The 20521-nt window shown below is 42.6% G+C and overlaps 2 protein-coding genes across 3 annotated transcripts in view; one reads left to right on the forward strand and one right to left on the reverse strand.

Moving 5' to 3' along the window:
* Positions 1-2112: 2112 nt before the first annotated feature.
* Positions 2113-17466, forward strand: slc7a14b (solute carrier family 7 member 14b). 2 transcript variants are annotated; one of them, XM_053487866.1, is made up of 8 exons: positions 2113-2319; positions 8179-8633; positions 9169-9405; positions 9659-9876; positions 10146-10292; positions 11986-12194; positions 12325-13139; positions 16382-17466. In XM_053487866.1, exons 2-8 carry the CDS (start codon positions 8324-8326, stop codon positions 16744-16746), a joined length of 2301 nt encoding a protein of 766 aa, XP_053343841.1. In that variant the 5' UTR covers positions 2113-2319; positions 8179-8323; the 3' UTR covers positions 16747-17466. The 2 variants fall into 2 exon arrangements, with proteins under 2 accessions (XP_053343841.1, XP_053343842.1); XM_053487867.1 differs by lacking the exon at positions 2113-2319 and adding an exon at positions 2503-2650.
* Positions 17467-17634: 168 nt separating this feature from the next.
* Positions 17635-20521, reverse strand: part of cldn11b (claudin 11b) — a 4023-nt gene continuing 1136 nt past the window's right edge. Inside the window, exon 3 of the mRNA XM_053487868.1 lies at positions 17635-19459. Within this exon, the coding sequence (XP_053343843.1) occupies positions 19197-19459 (263 nt within the window). The 3' untranslated portion in view covers positions 17635-19196. The remainder of the gene's footprint in view (positions 19460-20521) is intronic.

Here is a 20521-nt window from a genome sequence, read left to right on the forward strand (position 1 = left end):
CACACACACACACACACTACACCTTTACCTCTTAATAAACACACACACACACACACACACACACACACAAACACACACACACACACACAAACACACACACACACACACACAAACACACACACACACACACACACACTCACACACACACACACACACACACACACACACAAACACACACACACACACACACACACACACACACACATACATACACACACTCACACACGCAGCAGCTGGAGTCCATCATCATCACTAACAGGAGGTTGTTAGTGGGGGGGGTGTGTAATCCTGTGTTGATTTCAGAAAATCCAAAATAAATTAAACCAAATGCTTGGGTTATCTTCTATTAAAAATGTGTGTGTGTGTGTGTGTGTGTGTGTGTGTGTGTGTGTGTGTGTGTGTGTGTGCATGTACAATCATTCTCCTCCAGAAAAACACAAATAAAAAATTACATGATGAGTGAACTGTATTTAGCCGTTACCATGGTAACATATGAGACCAAACATAATTTAGTGATTTTTGTTTAGAGTCAGTTGAAAATTAATGAAAGTCTGTTTTCTACTCTTGTATCAGACCTCAAACCCTTCATACAGTATTACATCACAGTGTCACGTGACTAACAGAGCAGGTACAAACACCAGCACAAAATACTCAATAAATTACCAAGTAAAGTAAAGTGTGGTTAAAGTAAAGTAACCGTAAAGTAAAGTAAAGTAAAGTGAAGTGAAGTGAAGTGAAGTAAAAGTGAAGTGAAGTGAAGTGAAGTAAAGTAAAGTAAAGTAAAGTAAAGTAAAGTAAAGTAAAGTGAAGTTAAAGTGAAGTGAAGTGAAGTGAAATGAAAGTAAAGTAAATGAGGCGTTTTATGGTCATTTCAGCCAAATGCACTTCAACACACAGCAACACGAAACCACGTTCCTGCCACACACATGCAACATCGATTATCAGAAGAATCTAAAAACTAAACACAAAGACAGAAACGAGCAACAACTCTTTATGCGGAACTCTGTGATCATAAGGAACTCTGTGGAACTCTGAGGAACTCTGTGATCATGAGGAACTCTGTGGAACTCTGAGGAACTCTGTGATCATGAGGAACTCTGTGGAACTCTGAGGAACTCTGTGGAACTCTGTGGAACTCTGAGGAACTCTGTGGAACTCTGAGGAACTCTGTGGAACTCTGTGATCATGAGGAACTCTGTGGAACTCTGTGATCATGAGGAACTCTGTGGAACTCTGTGGAATTCTGTGATCATGAGGAACTCTGAGGAACTCTGTGATCATAAGGAACTCTGTGGAACTCTGAGGAACTCTGTGGAACTCTGAGATCATGAGGAACTCTGTGGAACTCTGTGATCATGAGGAACTCTGTGGAACTCTGTGATCATGAGGAACTCTGTGGAACTCTGTGATCATGAGGAACTCTGTGGAACTCTGTGATCATGAGGAACTCTGTGGAACTCTGTGATCATAAGGAACTCTGTGGAACTCTGTGATCATAAGGAAACTCTGTGGAACTCTGTGATCATGAGGAACTCTGTGAAACTCTGTGGAATTCTGTGATCATGAGGAACTCTGAGGAACTCTGTGATCATAAGGAACTCTGTGGAACTCTGAGGAACTCTGTGGAACTCTGAGATCATGAGGAACTCTGTGGAACTCTGTGATCATGAGGAACTCTGTGGAACTCTCTGATCATGAGGAACTCTGTGGAACTCTGTGATCATAAGGAACTCTGTGGAACTCTGTGATCATGAGGAAGTGCAGATTAATTGTCAATGAGATGAAAAACAGTAAATATTTATTATTAAATAGCAGCTAGTAAATATTGTACAGGAAGTCTTTGCATGTTGGTGTGAGATTGTTAGAGAGATTAAATCAGTTCTGTAACATGTTGTGTGTTTCTGCACTTTTTGTCATTTTTAGACTCTTTATACGACTTTCTTTAAGGTAAGGTAAACAGACTGGACGAGTCAGTGGAGCGGGAGGGCGTGTCCTTTTCCCGGTCGGTCCGGGATCTGATCAGAACCCCTGCTGGGACCCGAGGCGTGGTGTGTGCGCGCGCGCGCTGCCGGAAGTCCTGCTGATGGATTTATAAATCAATTAAGACAGACGGTCCGTGCGCGCGCAGGAGCGCAAGAGCGGCGATGACGTCATCGGCAGGAGCTGAATGGAGCGCAGGGGGTGAATAATTAATGCCGAGCTCTGATCTGATGGAGGAGGGGGTGAATAATTCAGCGCGTCGGCGGAGCTGCGAGTCCCGCTGTGGAGCTCCAGCACGGGCATGGGGTACAGCACAGGGCACCTCCAGCACCTCCAGCCGTGAGTCTCTCACACACACACACACACACACACACACACACCAGCTCCATACCTCACTCATCACTGATGCTTTACAACTCTTCATCTTGTTTTTTTTCTGTTCAGTCGGAGTAAAGGCGCGTTAAAGTTAAGTTAAGTAAAGAAGGAGATGAGATGAGATGAGATGAGATGAGATGAGATGAGATCTCAGAGTCTCAGGTGAAGCAGCTTTACTTTTCTATTGAACTCCTCTGATGGATAACAGGAAGCACAGTGAGCCAGCTGTTTAACAGATGTTTCTGTTGGGAATAAATAAACCCACACGTCTCTGCAGCAGATCAGAACTGAAGGTGTAAGTGTGATAAAACCCTCACACACTTCTTCTGACATACGGAGTCTGATTTGAGTCTGGTTTGAGTCTGAGCACTTTTGAGTCTGATTTATTGTTCAAGTCTGATGTGTCTGAAATGTGGAGAAGAGAAAAGTGTAAAAGTGTATGTATTGTGTGTGTGTGTGCGCGCGATCTGTTTATTGTATTGCTGACGGTCTTTCAGTGTACAGTTGGCTGTTTATTTGTTTATGGTGATCATGTGATGGTGAGAAGACTGAATATGTTCCATACAAGCATTTATTTGTTTATTTGTTTGTAAACACACTTAGATATTTACCTATTTACGTGTGTTTATTTATCTATCTAACTATCTATCCATCTTGTTAGATCTACAGTTGTGTGTGTGTGTGTGTGTGTATGTGTCCTGAACTGCAGATATTAGTGTGTAAATATTTGGAAGTGCTTGAGCTTTGGCCGCTCACCAGCGCAGAGGCGTTTACTCCAACTCCTCCCTGTGTAATGGAAACGTCAGAATAATGATTCAGTTACTGTTACTACTAGTTACTGTTAGTGTAACACCAGCAGGAAATCAACAGGTGTCTAATGGAATAACTGATACACACTGCACTTCATCCATCATCATCATCATCATCTCGTTTTCTAGAAGGTTAAAGAGGTGAGAGATGAGCGCTGCTCTGATGTGGGCCGTCTGTCCTCAAAACGGCACACGTAACGTGATAAAATATAACTATACAATACGTCCATCTAACTTTCTCTCTCTGTTTATTCATGTACATATTTGCTCGTCCTTGCTCTAGACATGCTCTGACAGCCGCACGTCAGACTTCAATCTCAAAATATAGCAACTCTAATTAGTGCCACAGTGAACACACACACACACACACACACACACACACACACACACACACACACACACACACAGAGCAGTGTGTACTCTGTGGAGTTTGATGTTGTTCTCAGGGTCTGGTGGTTAGCGAGGCCCTGGTGCACTGGGTTGTGGTCCTGACGTCAGCGCTTTGTCTAAATGTACAGAGGAAATGCAATTAAATGCACAACATCATCCAAGCCAAGGTCTCTGTGAATGAGTCATCTGCACACACACACACACACACACAGCCCTCAGCATCTGTGCTTGTATTAAAATGTATATATTATATATTTATTTTATAGATAGAGTATTTTATTAATTCCAAAAGAAAAAGGAACATTTATATGATTGTTTTTCACTCTGTAATTTATGTGTCAGTTTCTTGCTTACTTTATTTAAACTAAAAACACAGCAATTTATTAGAATGTGTGATTAATTCTCTATTACAGCAGCTCTTACAGTACAGGATGTGTACAGCGCTCGCTCCACTGATCATTAACAGATTTAAAAAATGTGTAATTGTTAATATTGTGAAGTTTTCCATAAGGAGAGATGTGTATGTGTAAGGAGTGTCTTAAACTGCTTTTCGGTTTCTCAGTCACATGACTAACTTTAAGAGAGAGAGAATAGAGAGAGACTGCCGAGGGAACGAGTGTTTATAGCTGCTATAATGTTAGTGACAACAGGAACTCTCTCGATTCACAGATGTTCCACAAAATTAAGGTGACCAATAAATATAAAAAATATGACGCATTGTTCTTTAATAAAGGAATGAATGAATGTAAACACTGCGGCATAAAAGAAATAAATCACTCTTACAGGAAACAAGTCCACATCAGAGTGATGAGCGGAACCCTGCTTCACAACCTGCTGCACCACAACACCACGCTGGGGATCATTAAACTGTAGGAGCATCCTGAAAGTGGAAGCCTTAATGAAAGTGTGCCACAACCCTAAGGAGAAATGAGTGGGCGGCTCAGACAGCCAGGAGAGAGACTGATCAGAGTAATTACAGAAAAATAAGAGAGAGAGAGAGAGAGAGAGAGAGAGACGGGGAGAGGGGGAGGGAGAGAGTGTCCCTTCATGTCTCTGATGATCTCATGTCTATACCGTGTCGATATTTTTAATCCAGATGTCTATATTCCCCAACCTTTTTTTCTTTCAGTAGCAGTGATGTGATGCTCAGACGTATCTGTTTCCTTTTCTTCTTCTTTTTTTATGGGCGTGGTGTTCTGGAGTGTGTCACTATTTTATGGGCGTGGTGTCCTGGGGCGTGTCAGTATTTTATGGGCGTGGTGTCCTGGGGCGTGTCAGTATTTTATGGGCGTGGTGTTCTGGAGCGTGTCACTATTTTATGGGCGTGGTGTTCTGGAGTGTGTCAGTATTTTATGGGCGTGGTGTTCTGGAGCGTGTCACTATTTTATGGGCGTGGTGTTCTGGAGTGTGTCACTATTTTATGGGCGTGGTGTTCTGGAGCGTGTCACTATTTTATGGGCGTGGTGTTCTGGAGCGTGTCACTATTTTATGGGCGTGGTGTCCTGGGGCGTGTCACTATTTTATGGGCGTGGTGTCCTGGGGCGTGTCAGTATTTTATGGGCGTGGTGTCCTGGGGCGTGTCAGTATTTTATGGGCGTGGTGTCCTGGGGCGTGTCAGTATTTTATGGGCGTGGTGTCCTGGAGCGTGTCACTATTTTATGGGCGTGGTGTTCTGGAGTGTGTCACTATTTTATGGGCGTGGTGTTCTGGAGTGTGTCACTATTTTATGTGCGTGGTGTTCTGGAGTGTGTCACTATTTTATGGGCGTGGTGTTCTGGAGTGTGTCACTATTTTATGGGCGTGGTGTTCTGGAGTGTGTCACTATTTTATGGGCGTGGTGTCCTGGGGCGTGTCAGTATTTTATGGGCGTGGTGTTCTGGAGCGTGTCACTATTTTATGGGCGTGGTGTTCTGGAGCGTGTCACTATTTTATGAGCGTGGTGTCCTGGGGCGTTTCAGTATTTTATGGGCGTGGTGTTCTGGAGCGTGTCACTATTTTATGGGCGTGGTGTTCTGGAGCGTGTCACTATTTTATGAGCGTGGTGTCCTGGGGCGTTTCAGTATTTTATGGGCGTGGTGTTCTGGAGCGTGTCACTATTTTATGAGCGTGGTGTTCTGGAGCGTGTCACTATTTTATGGGCGTGGTGTTCTGGAGCGTGTCACTATTTTATGAGCGTGGTGTCCTGGGGCGTTTCAGTATTTTATGGGCGTGGTGTTCTGGAGCGTGTCACTATTTTATGAGCGTGGTGTTCTGGAGCGTGTCACTATTTTATGGGCGTGGTGTCCTGGGGCGTTTCAGTATTTTATGGGCGTGGTGTTCTGGAGCGTGTCACTATTTTATGAGCGTGGTGTTCTGGAGCGTGTCACTATTTTATGGGCGTGGTGTCCTGGGGCGTTTCAGTATTTTATGGGCGTGGTGTTCTGCCATATTCAGAGCACCATTTCTGGAGTCTCTGACTGTAATAAAGCATTAAAGCAAGATGAGCCGAGACGACACAGACCTCCAGCTGAAGGAGGAAGTGAATCATTCAAAAGTTCAATTAAAACCCACAAGACTGAGTTAAATATTATATTATATAATATTTAGTGTCCACTGCTGCAGCACACAAAATTACAACAGTGTGAAAAACAGGTGTCGGTGTCTTTGGTTAATTTATTAAAAATAATGATTCTTTGATTAATGCCAGAATTAGTCTCACTCCACCAGGTTAGATGTTCAGAACATTCAGGTCTCTCTAGAGCTGCTCTATGGTGTTCAGGTCCAGACTCGCACTGGGCCGTTCCTGGACTTTTTTAAAGTTGTTCTGAAGCCACTCCAGTGTTCACTCCTGTGTTCACTCCTATGCTCACTCCAGTGTTCACGCCTGTGTTCGCTACTGTGTTCACTCCAGTGTTCACTACTGTGTTCACTCCTGTGTTCACGCCTGTGTTCACTCCAGTGTTCACTTCTCTGTTCACTCCAGTGTTCACTCCTGTGTTCACTCCTGTGTTCACTCCAGTGTTCACTTCTCTGTTCACTCCAGTGTTCACTCCTGTGTTCATTTCTGTGTTCACTCCTGTGTTCATTTCTGTGTTCACTCCAGTGTTCACTCCAGTGTTCACTCCTGTGTTCACTACCGTGTTCACTCCTACATTCACTCCCAGGCTCACTCCAGTGTTCACTCCCGTGTTCACTCCCATGTTTACTCCAGTGTTCACTCCAGTGTTCACTCCGGTGTTCACTCCAGTGTTGACTCATGTGTTCACCACACTGGGGATTATTTAACTGTAATAGCATCCCGCAATTACAATGTTTACTCCTGTGTTCACTCCAGTGTTTACTTCTGTGTGCTTCTGCTTGTTATCTTGTTGAACTATAAACTGTCGGTCGAGATCCTGAGCGCTCTGGAGATGGTTTTCTCTCACTTTTTTCTGCATCCATTTGTCCCTCTATACTGATAATTTTCCAGCTACAGAGAAATACACACATGACTAACTACAGCATCGTGTCCGACTGCAGGGATGGGTTTAATAAGGAGATATGCAGAGTTGCTGATCCCAAATAGTTCAATCTTTGTGTCATTAGACCAGAGGGCTAAAAAGCTCATGGTCCTAGAGTCATTCAGGTGCTTTTTCCCAAACTCCCAGCCAGCTGTCATGAGACTGAATGTGATGACTGATGATCCTTCTGTACAGTTCTCTCACCTCCAAAAAGGAACTCAGGAACGTCTTCACACTGAGCCCTAGGTTAGGAGCAGAAGGATGCACCAGAGCTCAACTCAAAGTGTCATGACAGATGCTCTGCATACTTTTAAATGTAAAGAGGACATTTCAGCCTATTTTTTTCCTAAATCAACAAAATTAGAAGCAAAATTTTTTAATTCCTGATTTCAATGTTAAACCTTAAAAACTGACTTTAGAAAGAGACAAATTATCAGTGTGTGTACAGAAAGAGTGAGAAATGATTTTAATAAGATCTGTACTGTCATGCTCCGTGCTCCCTCAGTGAAACGTTGAGCGCTGAAACTGCTGAAACATCAAACAGAAATCAGACAGAATTCACAGATCAGAAAATGGAAAGTTGGATTTTAATCACTCTGGCAACACCCAGTTATGGGATTCACCTAAACAACAGTCTGAAAACCTATGTATTCACCATCAATTATTATTATTATTATTATTATTATTATTATCATTGTTATTATCAGAGATTTATTTTTTACGTAAGATAACTCGGTCATTACAAAGCTCTCTGTTCTTGTTTTCTGTGGTTCAGAAGCTCGCTGCACATAAGTGCTGTCTAATTGTCGTCTAATCTAAAAGTCAGATGAGATGTGGCACCATAGCAACCTGTCACCTGAACCACTGCACTGATGATGGTGTTTAATTTATACTTTTAAATCCCATTTATTCCATTTAGCTTTGGTCCTGGTTTGTGACATCTAATCTAATCTAAGAGAATAGAATAGATATTTTATTCTTTTTGTTTTATTATATGTCATAGTTATTTGCACAGTAGATACTTTCTTAATTTATTATTTATTTATTAAAAATAAATAAGAGTAAATGAATAATTGATGTTTATACAAGCCACCTTTAGATGCATTTGGTCTTCGTGTAAATTCCTCTTTCTGGTCTTTCTGCAGCATCTCTGAGCGTCCGGTCATCAGTAGTTTCTAGCTTTAAGTTGATCATGATGCTGTTGGAACCTCTCTGAGAGAGACGTGAGCGTGAAAGAGCTGAGGAGGTGAAGATTAAAGTGAAGAGGAAACGCTTGTCCCGTGTCTCTGTATGAGGATGATGAGCTCAGTTTTCACCAAGCTGGACCCCCGGCGGATCGAGTGGGAGGCGTCATGGTATGGCCTTCACTCTCGCGTGCTGAGAACCAAACCGCTGCACTCCATGCAGGAGGGTTCTGTGGATCTACATGGAACCACAAGGCTGGCGCAGGTTCTTACCACCGTGGACCTGGTGTCTCTCGGCGTGGGGAGCTGTGTGGGCACAGGCATGTACGTGGTCGCCGGACTGGTTGCCAAGGAAATGGCAGGACCAGGAGTGATCTTGTCGTTTATCATCGCTGCTGTGGCATCAATTCTGTCAGGTGAGAGGCTCATACATCAGACACAACATTTAGGAAGACCTTCAAGTCTTATATTAGATGCATGGTGTTTTTTAAAGAGTCTGAAACACATCTCCATAATCTCTGACATCTACATACCTCCAAGATCTCTATCATCTAACTTACAATAAAGCTAATGTGAGATTATTCAGACTTTATCTAGATAAGGTTTGTAGTCACCTTAAGCTTATTGTAGGGAGATGTTACTGTAACATTAGTGGAAGGAGTCTCTCAGCTCTTTGTAAAGGTCAGAAGTAAAGCTGTAAGCTGAAGTTTTCAGACAGAGGAGTTTAAGGAAAACCTTACTAATTGGAAAACACTCTGGTGCAGGGTGAGGTTATAATTCTTTTGATTGTGTAAAGCTGCTTTGTTATACAAATAAAATTGAATTGATTTGGTGTTCAGCCAGAAGGAGAACCTATAATGAGAACTATTCCGAGATATTTTCTTCAGTGTGTCACTTTATTGTTTGTAGTCTAAACTAAAGGAGACGTTGTGTGTTTTTTTTACCATGGAGGTGTGTGTTATGCTGAGTTCGGCGTGCGTGTGCCGAAGACCACGGGCTCGGCGTACACCTACAGTTATGTGACGGTGGGGGAGTTTGTGGCCTTCTTCATCGGGTGGAACCTCATCCTGGAATACCTGATCGGCACGGCGGCCGGAGCCAGCGCTCTCAGCAGCATGTTCGACTCTCTGGCCAACCACAGCATCAGCCGCTACATGATCACGCACCTCGGCACCCTGAACGGCCTCGGTACGACACCTTCTCACAGGTTCTGCTGAAACTTAGTGATGTCCTGCAGGGAGTATTCCTAAGGGATCTCAACCATGACAAAGAAAGGGTTAAAGCGAATCACTACTTTGATGAGGAGAAGGAGTCTCCAGTGTCAGAGCCAGGCAGAAAAATGATACTCAGCAGTTTAATAATTTTCTAATTCTTGTTCCGATTATTAGTAAAAAGATGGGATGAAGGTCGAGGATATGGGACTGTGTGTCTCCTCTCTTAGGTAAAGGCGAGGAATCGTACCCCGACCTGCTCGCCCTGCTCATCGCCGTGCTTGTGACCGTGATCGTAGGTGTTGGAGTGAAAAACTCTGTGGGCTTCAATAACGTCCTGAACGTGGTGAACCTGCTGGTCTGGGTGTTCGTGGTGATCGCCGGACTCTTCTTCCTGTCTGGAGAGAACTGGGAGGACGGCAGGTTCCTGCCCTACGGCTGGTCGGGGGTGCGCGCCAATTCAAATATGACTTTCATTCATTTAAACATTTCTACTTTGTACAATATATTATATTTAGGGTTTTTTATTGTCTTTCTAAAAATTATTTAAAAACTAAAATATTTACAATTTACAACTTTTTTTTCTTAAATTTTCCCTGATATTTGATTTTCATCATGTTTATTAACCAACAAAACTGTTTTCAAATACAACAAAGTAATATAACCCTGTGAATGAGGCTTGTGATGAACAGCGCGCTGCCGTCTGCGGTGTTGCAGGTGATGCAGGGAGCCGCGACTTGTTTCTACGCCTTTATCGGGTTTGATATCATCGCCACTACGGGAGAAGAAGCTAAAAGTCCGAACACCTCGATTCCCTACGCCATCACGGCTTCCCTCGTCACGTGTCTCACCGCATACGTCTCTGTAGGTATCTCACACTCACAAACACACGACTCAACTTTACATCAGAGTCTCTGCGACAGACGACGCGTGCTGAAGACTTTATAGAGCTTTATGTAGCTTTCTGAGAGTTTGGAGAGTTTCTGTAGCTCTAAAGCACTCCTGTACTGTATGTGACCTATTCCCTGCAAAAACCTGTCATGTACAGGAAACTGGTGTTCAGTGCGCATATGATGAGTTCTTTTTAAAGAAATATTAAACCTGTAAATAGCTTGGAGCAGCTCTGAGAGCAGGTCAGTCCTCTGTGCTCTGAAATATTCATCTGTACTCGACGTCCCCACGGTGCGGCCAGAACACAACGCCAAGCTGCTCATCAATTATTTCTACCTGCTCAGTTACTCGAGCCTTACGGTGTGTGTGTGTGTGTGTGTGTGTGTGTGTGTGTGTGTGTGTTTTAACAAGCAGTGAGTTGTCATTCTGTCTGGGTTTTAATTCCATATGATTGTCCAGTTTCACATTCAGGAACACTTTAGTACTTCTTGCTCTCAGAGACTAAATGCTGAGAGTGAAGTGAATTCTTGCTCCTTGTGTCCTGATGGTGAATAAAACAGACACTGACGATCCTCGTACACGGGGGTTTCATCAGCTGTGTATCAATGTTTTATAAAGCAACATTGAGAAGTTCACTCTATGCACGGTGGACGTCACCAACCGCGAGACAATGTGAAAGTATTTATGGAGTTTCTGACTTTGTTTTCGTGAACGTTATCAGTCGTGTCGTTGTAAACTGATCCAAGTTTTAAGGTTTTATTTTTATCTATTATTTATAATCTATTATCCAGAAGTGCTGAAGTTAGAGCTGATAATTAATTTATTGTGATATTTTATTCATACAATGGATGGGTTATTGTCTTATTGATTAAACAAGTATATCGAATTCCTGTAGTGAAAATGGAGCAGCATGACTCTGTGGAATTCTGCTGACTCGCTGTGAGCGTTAACTTCTCCCACCTCCAGGAGTCAGTGTGCAGGTTCTCCTCGTGCTCGATGGACTGAACCAAATACAAGATGTCATGTTCTTACGCTGCGTTTTTTTCCCTCATGAGACCCCACTGTCCTCATATGATGACATCACACTTTCTCCCAACCACAGTACCAGTCAAAAGTCTGAACACGCCTTCTAAACTATAAAGTAACATATGACATCATGCAATTAAGTAACAACTACATGTTCTGTGAAAACAAACTGACGAATAACTTTTAGATCCTGATAAAGATAACATTACTCATTGATCCCATTATTTATTCTAATCATTTACAATTGTTCTCTTCTATAATATAATATACATTTAGTAGACTCTCTTACCCAGAGCAACTTACATTTTTATCTCATTACACATCTGAGCAGTTGAGGGTTAAGGGCCGCGCTCAAGGGCCCAACAGTGGTAACTTGGTGGTTGTGGGGTTTGAACCTGGGATCTTCCGAACCGTAGTCCAATGCCTTAACCACTGAGCTACCCCTGGCCCTAATATAGAGATTTTATAAATTCCCCAGAGTGACTTGATTGCTTACGTAGCTCATATGCAAGCCTTATGTACTGTAGGTTCACTTTAGACACAATATTATTAAGGTATCATGGTTGAAAATGGAGCAGTGACTAAACATATGTGTGCGTGTGTGTGTGTGTGTGTGTGTGTGTGTGTGTGTGTGCTGTAGGTAAGCGTGATCCTCACACTGATGGTGCCGTATAATCAGATCGACGGAGACGCTCCTCTGATGGAGATGTTCGCTGTTCACGGCTTCATGGCAGGGAAGTACACGGTGGCCGTCGGAGCTGTCGCAGGACTCACGGTCAGTTTGCTGGGGTCGCTTTTCCCCATGCCCCGGGTCATCTACGCCATGGCAGGGGACGGCCTGCTCTTCAGGTGAGCGCGTCACTGTTCTGAGGAAAACAGGATGCTGGTGTGATGTGAGGAGGAGTTTCTCTGTAACAACACATTCACAGGTGTTATTCTACACCTCCGCATTTTGTGTGCGTGTGTGTGTGTGCACCAGGTTCCTGTCCCATGTGAGTCCGCACACAGAGACCCCGGTGGTGGCGTGTGCCGTGTCTGGGTTTCTGGCTGCGTTCCTGGCTCTGCTGGTCAGTCTGAGGGATCTGATCGAGATGATGTCCATCGGCACACTGCTGGCGTACACACTCGTGTCTGTGTGTGTGCTGCTGCTCCGCTATCAGCCTGAAGGAGACGGCTTCACTGACCTGACCAAAGAACCCGACCTTTACTCTCCCACCAGCGACGGGGACGAGTACGGCAACACGTACGGAGCCAAAAACCTCCCCTTACAGAGCGACGACGAGATGCTCATTAGCAAATCAGACTCTGGTGGCTACCAGTCAGAGTCCTCGGGGTACAGCACGAGTGAGAAAGGTGCGGAGTTTGAGGAGTCGGACAGTTCCGTGGGTTCGCTGCTGAAGCGAGTGCTCGGGGGACGTTACTACACACTGCGGACGCGACTCGGACTTCCCGAGCCGGGCTCTCAGCCCACACCTGCTACGGGACGCACCGTCACCTTCTGCGTCCTCGTCCTCTTCGTCCTCTCGTTCCTGCTCTGGGCCATCGTCATATACGGCCTCGACCGAGCCACAGGAGGCGCTCTCTGGGTTCTGGTTCCGGTCCTCATCGGCATCGTCATCCTCATGGCCGGTTTAATCGTCGTCATTCTGCGGCAGCCCGAGAGTCCGAAGCGCTTGCCGTACATGGCTCCCTGCGTCCCCTTCGTGCCCACAGCTGCCATCCTGGTGAACATCTACCTGATGCTCAAGCTGTCCGCCATCACCTGGGTCCGCTTTGTTGTCTGGTGCTCTATAGGTACAACAACTTCTTTAAGTCCTGGATCGTCTGCAGTCTGAGAAATAATCACCTCCAACACGGCGCTGTATCTGTGAGCAGTCTTGAGTCTGGAGTAAAAAGTGCAGGAAAGATTACGTTCTTATCTGAATGTAAATAAGAGATAAAAAGAGAGTGTGACTGAGTATTATAAACTATTTCACTCACTTCAGCAAATCAAACACCACGCAGTGTCTCAGAGAGATAAGCGTTTCCATTAAACTGTTATTTTTAGGTGAGGGGTCATAAAGATACGAACAAGAGCATAACTCTGGAATATAAATAATATTATTATTGTGTTCACTCTGTAAACTGTGTCAAACTCTTTCACTACTTTTGCATTACACTCAAAAATAAGTTTGACCTCCTGTAGCTTTTGCACCTTGATACAAGGGTGAGTCAAAAATGATCCGCACTCTGGCTGTAGAATTTATTTTAATAAACTTTTAGAAAAACCAAACATATAATTTTAAAACATTATCTCCTTGCTTTTCAATACTTTGTCTGTCTGTCATTAAAAATGCTTTAGTCTGAGCTGCGAGCCATGAATGCACTGCTGCCATCATTTCTTCATCAGAAGTGAGTCTCCGTCGTCGTAGTTCTGCCTTCAGACGAGTAAAACAGGTGGAAGTCTGATGGAGTGAGATCAGGACTCTGGGGACGACGCCTCTTTAATACCGCTAAACCAAGTGCTTTTAGAGTCTCGACAGTGTGTGCAGAAGTGTGCGGACGTGCATCGTCACACGAGTTTAATCCAAAGTTTGGTCTTCAGCCCTTTATTGAGCGTCTCACTGTAACGAGCACTGTTGACTGTATTTATTTATTTATTTATTTATTTAATAGGGACAAGTAGGAACACTTAACATGTTCATACTATAGCACTTATAGCCAAAGCTAATTTGCAATGCTCGTCCCTAGTGGTTTTTTTACAAAACAACACAACGTGAAGTACAATCAAATTCTACCGGTAAAACATACATAAAACATGGGGTATACAGAAATTCAGTAAATTAGTTATGTTCACATGACTGACACCCTTTTAAAACACCTTCGAGTTCATATTTAAAATGTCCCCATACTGAATCCTGTTTGAGTTCACGTCTCAGGGAGTTCCACAAGTTAGAGGCCTGGACAGAGAAAGATGACTGTCCAAAAGGTGTTTTTCTTAAAGGCACCTTGACATTTCCACTTGAGGCTCGTCGTGTGATAGAGCCCACTACTCTGAGAGGGACAATAAACTCATCAAAAACAGGAGGGGCTCGCTTATACAGACATTTATTCATTAATTTAAAATTACAGAACTTTATATACTTCAAAACTTAGTACATTTAAACCTGATAATGGTGTGATCGAATAGGTTTTTTTATCAAGAATCTTTAAAGCTCTATTGTAAATCATTTTTAGCGGTTTTATTATTGTTGCTGTCGTCTGTGACCAGGAGGTTATACAAAAACTCAGCTGAGAGAAAATCATGACATGCATAAAAACATTAGCAGCATAAATGGTAGACGGTCTCTGATCATTCTAAAACTATACAAGTTTGCTTTTGTTACTCTTACTACCTTTTTAATATGACTTTCAAATAAAAGGTGTGAGTCTATTTAAATTAAACCCAGATATTTGACCTCTTTAACCTGTGTAATATCTTGACCACTGATTTTTAGACACAGTTCCTCCTCAGGACGAGCCCTAGAAGAAAATCAAACTGACACTGTTTTACTGACGTTAAGAGTGAGACCTGACGTTAAAGCCATTATGATACAGCTTCTAAATGCTGTTGTAGTTGTGCAGTAACAGACCGAATGTTTTTTCCCTAGACATAGACAACTGCATCGTCTGCATAGTTTTTGGCAAATCATTTGTAAAGAGCAGTGGACCAAGTATTGATCCCTGGGGAACCCCTGTTTTCATTGTTAAAAAGGATGATTTCTCATTATTAATTATAACACATTGTTGTCTTTTCTCCAAATATGTCTTAAACCACTGTAGTGCTATTTTATCAAAATTCAACATTGATAATCTCTGAATAAGAATATCATGATTTAGTAGATCTAATGTCTTTTTCAAATCCAAAAAGACTGCCCCAACTAATTGGTCTTTGTCAATTGCTGATTTAAGCTGTTCAATAAAACAGCAATTAGCAATTATAGTAGAATAATGTGGGCGGAAACCAAATTGCAGCGGATGCAGTACGTTATGGCTCTGTAAAAGGAACATTAACTGATTTGCCACTATTTTTTCTAACCCTTTGGACCACACTGCCAGAATACTAATAGGTAATACTAATTGGTCTGTAGTTACATGCCTGGTCTGCTTTTCCTGATTTAAAAATTGGTATGAACCGTTATTGTTTCCATTCATTTGGAAATTCTGCATTTTTTATAGAGAGATTTAGCAAATGAATTAGTGAAATACCAGTATCTCTTTATTTTTATTTTAGAAATGAAGTGTCAAGGTGGAAGAGATCTTTGGAGTGGCTATTGTTATTTTTTTCTATAACAGCTGATACTTCAGACTTAGTGGTTTGTTGAAGGGGAAAAAAAGCTATCAATTGAGCTTACAGGTCGCTGAAGTTCCATATTGATGTTTAAATTGTGACTTTTAGAGAGCTCTTCAAGCTGTTGAACCTTTTTCCTGATAATGTTCCAATACTTCTGGCCCTTAAGATTCCCAGAAAACTGGAAGCGTTGATGTATTTTCCAGCTGACGATTGACTTTTAAACTTTTCCTCATTCGGGGAATAAGGATGCTTACGTTCCAGACTCTGCCGTTTACTCTCAGGCTCTTAGTAACGAATCCATGTCTCGTCACCAGTTATGATTCTCTTTAAGAAGCTTTCATCCTCCTCACTGTATCGCTCCACATGTTGCTTGCAGATCCCCAAACGCTCCTGTTTATTCTCTTTCGTAAGTTGTTCCGGCACCAAGTACACCCTCAGACCAGAAGAAATAAAACGTCTTGTCCATTTTTGCTGCCTACAGAAGGTTTAATATAACCGGAGTGCGGATCATTTTTGACTCACCCACGTATTGTGTACATTTTACTAAGCTAAAGTTTAATAAATAAAGTTTGCAATGTAATTCATTTTAATTAATGATTTTAACATAAACAAAAGTATTCATTGTGCTAAAGTTTTTCCCTTAAAGATGTTGATATGTGAATATTTTTTTGGTTGAAGTCCATTAGGCACGTTTTACATTTTTAATTTCTGACTCTTGTTGTAGGTCTAATGATTTATTTCGGTTACGGGATGTGGAACAGTTCTCTGGAGCTGAGCGCGCGGGAGGAGGAAGCCCACGCCAGCTCGTATCAGAGGTATGACGCCGAAGTGGACGAGAGCTTGGCGGTGGATGATGACCTTCACCCTCAGGAGGATGAAGAAGGAGGGCGGTATCAGGGCTGGGCGGGTGAGGAGAGGGGCTACCAGAACCAGATCCAGAATCAGGTCCAGAATCAGGACCAGTACCAGGACCACGACCAGTACCAGAACTACCAGCAGCAGGGTGATGAACACAGGACGTCCACCAGAGGCCAGAAGTCCAGAGGAACGCGCAGTAAAGGCTTCGAGGAACTGCTTAATGAGGACTAGCCTCAGATCTGTGTGAAGTGTGGAGTTGATTCTGTTTTAGTGACTTGACTCAGTTTCAGTGCTGTTTTGTTTTTGTCAACTTATTGATATCTTTATGTTTATTAATCCAGAATTATTGGCACCCTTCATGAAAATGATAAAAAGTTTATATATAAACTGATTAACTTACTGGATATGGAGTAAAGATTTAGTTTAACTAAACTACAACTGTTCTTGAGTAGTGTGTAATTATTCCTGCAAAAAAGTTTGGTTTAAAACTTTTGGAACCCACACTTTAATTATTCCTTTTTAATGTAGTTTGTTAAGAATAGCTGTTGTTTTTGACACATCGTTTGGGGTAATTGTTAAAAAATTATCCAGCTGTGTGAGTGAAATGTTTAAATCGTGATGTTTATTAATACAATAACTCTTTTGCCTGTTCTCTTAAAGGGTGCCAATAATTCTCGAGCTATGTCATGTAAAACTAATTAATAACCATAGTGTAAATGTGAAGAAGTGTTCAGCTCCATATATCGCAGTATTTAAGACTCTGGAACCCTGAAAGCAGCGACACGTCTGAGAAAGAAAATCACAGACACAGAATTATGGGATTCGAATCATTTTACAGGAAATATCATGATATTAAAATCTTTATACAGAATTTCAGATTGATTTGTACACACACGAGAATGAAAAAAAACTGTAAAACTGTAAGTTTGTGTGTGTAAGTGTTCTTCGGCTCGAACCGCGATGGTTTTACAACCGAGTGTTTGTCTATTTAAAAGCCTTAACAATCCAAAAACTCCTGAACGTCACCAAGTCATTTCACACTGCATGTGTGTGTGTGTGTGTGTGTGTGTGTGTGTGTGTTCTGAATCTATGTTCCACAATAATAAAATAGGGGCCCAACTATAACAAACACACTCACTTTAGTCTTTCTATTTTATAACTTTTAATTAGATCTCCGATCGTCCCTCTGATGAAACCTTTGATGAGGAAACAAACCGTTCTCTTTCTAGAAAGCGACTGAGACTTCTTCACAAGCTTTCATCCCTTCCCCAGAGTCAGAACTCAGGGTCCAGGTGGAACAAACCCTCAGACACACTTTAGTTTTTATTCATTTTATTTCACAGAATGTAGAACAGTGAATTATTTCTTTGTACAGAAATCGTTAAAGGTACTAAATAGAACGAAGTGATTTCCTTTCAAAAAGGCTTTCAAGAAAAGAAATTTAGCCTGAATTATCTAAAGAACTTTTGAAGAACCTTCAGTTCTAAGGAGATGGTTGGAAGTGGAAGACACAGCTGTTGTGTGTGTAGTTTGGGTTTTTTATTTTAAAGGTTGTGTGTATAGAAACATCATCTCTGAGTTTCCTGTTCAGATCTTCCTGCAGCGCTCACTCGGACTTAAACTTGATCTTAGATTCATTTTCAATTTCTATAAACATGTTTATGATTTATGAATATATTTTAGCATCAGATCCACTGAATTGACACTCGAAGGCTTACTCCTGGTCCAGGGTGATCTTTAAAATAAAAAATATGATGAAATTATTTGTTGTGTTTATATATATTTATATATATTGCGCTCCTTTTTGGATACTGAATCATTTACAGTATAATAACTGCTGTAAGTGTAATCATGGAATCATAAGCTGAAACTTCATTACATGAGGTCAGACCAGGGATCAGTTCACAGCATTCAAAACGCACACGCGCACACACACACACACACACACACACACGCGCACACACACACACACACGCGCACACACACGTCTACTTGTTTTAACAATGCTTTTTGTTACATGTTAAAAGCCTGGCAAGAGCTGCAAAGTAAAAGAAAGGACTAATTAAACATGACAGAAATATTGTTTAAGAGCCACGCGAGAGAAGGATGTAAGAAACATGTCTGATTTCTGGCTATTGAAGGTGCCCTCGCTTTACGTCTGCGGATTTCCTGAGGGACCCTGACCAGGAAAGAGTGAAGAGCTCGATAGGAAAAAACACGGAGAAGACACCTGGCCTCGCCGCACCTCTGGCTTCCTGCCTGCCTGCCGTCTGCGTGTCAGATGGACCGGTTTTACGCATGCTTTCAAACCAGAGCAGATGATTGAGGGCAGGCCGAGAGAAATCAGATATAAAAGAAAAATTCAGCACTACTGAAAAACAACATAAAAGAAAAAAGAACAAAGAGAACGGATTACAGGAATTGTTTCTTTCTCTTGGCGTCGTGTGCTGAGAAAAAAAAACTTTTCATCCAGACTGGAATAAAAACTTTATAAGTAGAAGCTGTGCTTTACTCGTATCTCACTCTGGAAAATCCCACATGCTTCTGTGTGTGTGTGTGTGTGTGTGTGTGTGTGTGTTTGTGTGTGTGTGTGTGTGTGTGTGTGTGAGAAAGAGAGAGAGAAAGAGAGAGAAGAGCAATAAACCATCCCCCTGTGTTTGAAGTCTGTTCCAGTTCATGTCTCAGACGAGCGCGCTCTTGGCGTGACTGTTTGTGGCCTGAACCGAGCCGGCGATGCCGAGATCTTTGGAGTAGTAAAAGCTCTTTTCAGGACGTTGAGCCAGATCATCACCACCTCCGGAGCAGCAGGTCAAGATCGAACCCCCGAGCAAACAGAAAGCAGAACCCAACCATCCCGCGTACAGAGAGAGCCCGAACGTCAGCAGGCCGTCCTGATGGTACGCTCCAATCGGGAACCACACCGTCGACACCAGACCACAGACGGCTGCAGAGAGACGACAAGCTCATTTAAATCGAACCTGTAGTAATAATACTGTACACACTAGCTGTAATCTGCAGGGGCCGAGGCTCCTCCCGTGCAGCACACGGGGTGACCGGTTCACAGAATACAAGATACACAGAACCCTAGAGAGCCCGGCGCATGCAGAATGTTCAGGTGTAGTGATGATGCCTCACACGTGTATTTTGGGTTTTGCATGACAACACAGTCGAGTAAAAGTTTTAGCTTGATTTTGGTTATGTAAGCTTAACTCCACACCCTACGTCTGACCACGCCCCAAAAAAACACTGAAAAAGAAGAAGTAGACTGAAGCAAAATCAATACAGTGAAAGTACCTTCGATGCTTGGAGCCCTAATATTGAAACAAACAAAAAAATCACAGACAAACCGAAAGCTGTAAGAGTGTTCGGCACCTTCTCTGGAAACGTCCCCAAAGACACGGAATGTCTGCACAGACCAGATGAAGATAAAGAGACATGACATCCGGTTTAAAACAATAACTCGATGTTTCCTTATAACTCTATGTCCCTGACACCGAGCCTCATGAGTATTTAAAAAAGATTAAGTTTAAAGTTCACCCACTCCAGCACTAAACGGCGAGGGGAGTTTCAGGCGGTATAACCGCGAGTCTTCCTACAGGATGGAGAAAATCCCGAGTGTGATGGAGAACTAGTGATCCAGCTGCAGGTCTCCATCAGGGTCAGTTCATGTTCCACGTTGAGAGACGACCCCAGAGAGGAAATGGGATTGGCACACAGATGGGAACTGACCCACTTCCTGAATTTAGTTTCAATTGGACGAAAACTGAAATATAGTCCTGTGTCCTGTACAAAAAAAATCTAATTTAAACTCCAGGTCCATGTCACTGCTCCACTGAGAGACGAGCCTGATCTCTATTGTTTAATTCTTGGACTTCAGAGAGACGTCACATCATTTCTGTGCGCTTTAATCTCAAGTTCACTATATAATAAAGTAAGAGCTTCATTCCAGCCATGATGGTTCACAGGTCTATACTGGGACGAATGGGATTTACATCTAGGGCTGTTT

Source organism: Clarias gariepinus, chromosome 26 (assembly GCF_024256425.1).
Source record: "Clarias gariepinus isolate MV-2021 ecotype Netherlands chromosome 26, CGAR_prim_01v2, whole genome shotgun sequence".
NCBI lineage: Eukaryota > Metazoa > Chordata > Actinopteri > Siluriformes > Clariidae > Clarias > Clarias gariepinus.